Genomic DNA, 3,098 nt, shown 5'->3' with positions numbered 1-3,098 from the left:
ATAATCTCTACTATTAATTTCTAAAATGTTTGTTGTTTTGCCTATCACAATAAAGTGTACAATTCACCTGGATTTTTGTGTATCATATGATACAGAATCAAATTTCCCTTTTCCTACATGAATGCTCATTTGTCTCTGCACTATTATTGAAAGACTATGCTTTCCCTGATGCTCTCTTTGTTTTATTTATTTTAAAAATAAAAGAATGAAACCATATTAACAAACAGACATCCATTTACAAAATAGCATAAGAACAATATAAGCAACACTGAATTACAGACAAGGTAATAGGAAATTAACAATGGTTGTTGTATTACATTTTAATATCTTCAAAGTGGTTTCTCAGAAAAACAAATATAGACATGCAAGACTGATCAAATAATTAATCATTAACTGTTCCTTTCATTAAAGTGATAGAAGTAACAACTTCTATGAAGTTTCTAAGAAACAACTATGTTTCTTAGTTGTTTCTAAGTTGTTTCTAAGAAACAACTATGTTAGCTATCCTGTGTGTACATATGTACATAATTTCCCCTTCTTTTCTCTTTTCCCCCAGAAACTACTCCTGGCCCTGGCAGCACCTTGAGGGCTCTGGAGACCAAGCTCTGCTTCCTTTTTTTTGCACCAGGAATCAAACTCATGACCTTGTGCTTGCCAGGCAGGCACTATGCTGCTGAGCTACACACCCAGCCCTGATGCTTTCCGTACCAACTTTTTAGTAAATTAAGTCACTTTATATGGTCTCTTTTGTAGCTCTCTCTTCTGTTCAGATGACCTACTTATTTCTTAAGATACTATCATGACATCATAACATATCTTCTTATATGGTACAATGCCTTTTCTTTTTCTCCTCTACAGGTTCCTTCTGGCCAAGAAGGCACAATAGGAATTATATTTATTTGATGGTTGATAATAAAGTAAATAATGTACATGTGCCAACTCCCCACAAGGAATGTAACCATTATATACTGCAAACGTGTACTAATAAAAAAAATTTTAATGGGATACAAGACTACTCCACTAATTAAAAAGGAGACAAAAAGAACAAAGTGAATACACATAAACAGTAGGATAAAGAGAAACAAAGAACAAGTTAGCATCTATGAGTATTCTATAGCTAAAATTATGCATACAGTAAAAATTGAACACTTTCCTCCCTCACATCAAAAACAAAGAAAGATTGTCCACTCATCCAAGTTTGGCTGATATTGTGCTAGAGGACATAGCTACTGCAGAAAGAAAAAAAAGAAATGAAAATTATCCATACAGGGGAAGAAGGGTAAAGCAATCTTAAGTCACAGACAACATGGTCTGATATAGAAAATCCTATGGAATATACAAAGAAAGCACTTGATCTACTAAGCCACAGCAAAATCTTAAGATAGAAGAAAGTACATCAATTCATACACAGTAGGAATGAGCTACCAGAAATCGAAATTTTAAAAAATTTTTACAAATATCAAAACATGAAATTTTTAGAAACATATCTGAAAAAGTCATGAAGGACCCATGTACTAAAATTACAAATATGGTTCAGAAAAATTAAAGAAGAAATTAAATTATAAAATACACTGTCCTTCTGAGTAGGAAGAATAGTTAAAATTTCAATTCTTCCAAATATTAATATATATTTTAATATAATCTCAACCAAAATTCCAGGAATCATTATGTAGAAATTAACAAGCTGATTCAAAGAATTATAATTAAAAAAGCACCACCTAAATCATTTTGAAACATAAAGTCAAAATAGTGAGGCTTACACTGCTTAATTTGAAGAACTTATTATAAAGTTAGAATGACTAAGAAATTGGCATCATGACAGAAAAATATACTGACAGAACAGAATGGAGGGCCCACTTATACAGCCATACATATTTGGTCAATTTTTTTGAGACAGGGTCTTGCTATGTAGTTCGGGGTGGTCTTGAACTCATTATGTAGCCCCAGCTGCCCTCAAATTCATATCTATCCTCCTCCGTCAGCTTCCTGAGTGTGCCACCATGCCTAGGCAATTAATTTTTTTAAAAGGTACAAAGGTGATTCAGTGTTACAATGATCAACAAATAATGCTGGAACTAGTACATGTCCATATGGAAGAAATAAAAAAGAACTTTGCTCCATATCACATATAAAAACTAACTCAAAACTCAACATTAATATACGGCAAAACCTAAAGCTATAAAACTTCTAGAAGAAAATATAAGAAACATTTTATCAGGCAAAGATTTTTTATTGTTTTAGCATGAACCAACATAATACATAAAGCATGACTATTAGTGTACATATAAAATACATAAAATATATGCTATATAAATTTTAAAATATAAAATTTTATGTATCAAAATTTGCAACTTTTACTCCTGGAAATAATTAACTAAAGAGGCAAACCACAAACTGGACAAAAACACTTGCAAAATATACATCAGGCAAAGGGTTTGCAATTCAGTTATATAAAGATCTCCTACATCTGAATAATAAGTTAACTCAATAGAAAATGTAAAAGTGATCTGAACAGCCACATCCAAAAAAGATATAAAAGTGTTCAATAACACTCAGTTAAAGATTCTTATCATCACTACTCAGTAGATAGATACAAATTAAAACCACAGTGAAGTTCCACAGAAACCCACTAGAATGGTCAAAATTAGAAACACTGGATTGAAGGGAGCCGCCGAGCGCTCTGCCGCCGCCCGGACCTCCCGCTCTCGCCCGGGCGCGGGATGCGAGTCGGGCCGGAGCCCCAGCCGGCCCGAAGAAATGAGTGGCGGCTTGGCGCCGAGCAAGAGCACCGTGTATGTGTCCAACTTGCCCTTCTCCCTGACGAACAACGACTTATACCGGATATTTTCCAAGTATGGCAAAGTTGTGAAGGTTACTATAATGAAAGACAAAGATACGAGGAGGAGTAAAGGGGTTGCATTTATATTGTTTTTGGATAAAGACTCTGCACAAAACTGCACCAGAGCCATAAACAACAAACAGTTGTTTGGTAGAGTGATAAAGGCAAGCATTGCCATCGACAATGGAAGAGCGGCTGAATTCATCCGAAGGCGAAACTACTTTGATAAATCTAAGTGTTACGAGTGTGGGGAAAGTGG

At 34.5% G+C, this 3,098-nt stretch overlaps 1 protein-coding gene across 1 annotated transcript in view; it reads left to right on the top strand.

The window, feature by feature from the left end:
• Positions 1–2,647: 2,647 nt before the first annotated feature.
• LOC102008964 (zinc finger CCHC-type and RNA-binding motif-containing protein 1) overlaps positions 2,648–3,098 on the top strand; it is a 4,090-nt gene continuing 3,639 nt past the window's right edge. Inside the window, exon 1 of the mRNA XM_005386263.2 lies at positions 2,648–3,094. Coding sequence (XP_005386320.1) covers positions 2,758–3,094 — 337 coding nt within the window. The 5' untranslated portion in view covers positions 2,648–2,757. The remainder of the gene's footprint in view (positions 3,095–3,098) is intronic.

Source organism: Chinchilla lanigera, unplaced genomic scaffold, assembly GCF_000276665.1.
Source record: "Chinchilla lanigera isolate Chin_1 unplaced genomic scaffold, ChiLan1.0 scaffold00025, whole genome shotgun sequence".
NCBI lineage: Eukaryota > Metazoa > Chordata > Mammalia > Rodentia > Chinchillidae > Chinchilla > Chinchilla lanigera.
The sequence above is the reverse complement of the archived record's forward strand: the minus strand, read 5'-3'. Positions and strand labels throughout refer to the sequence as shown.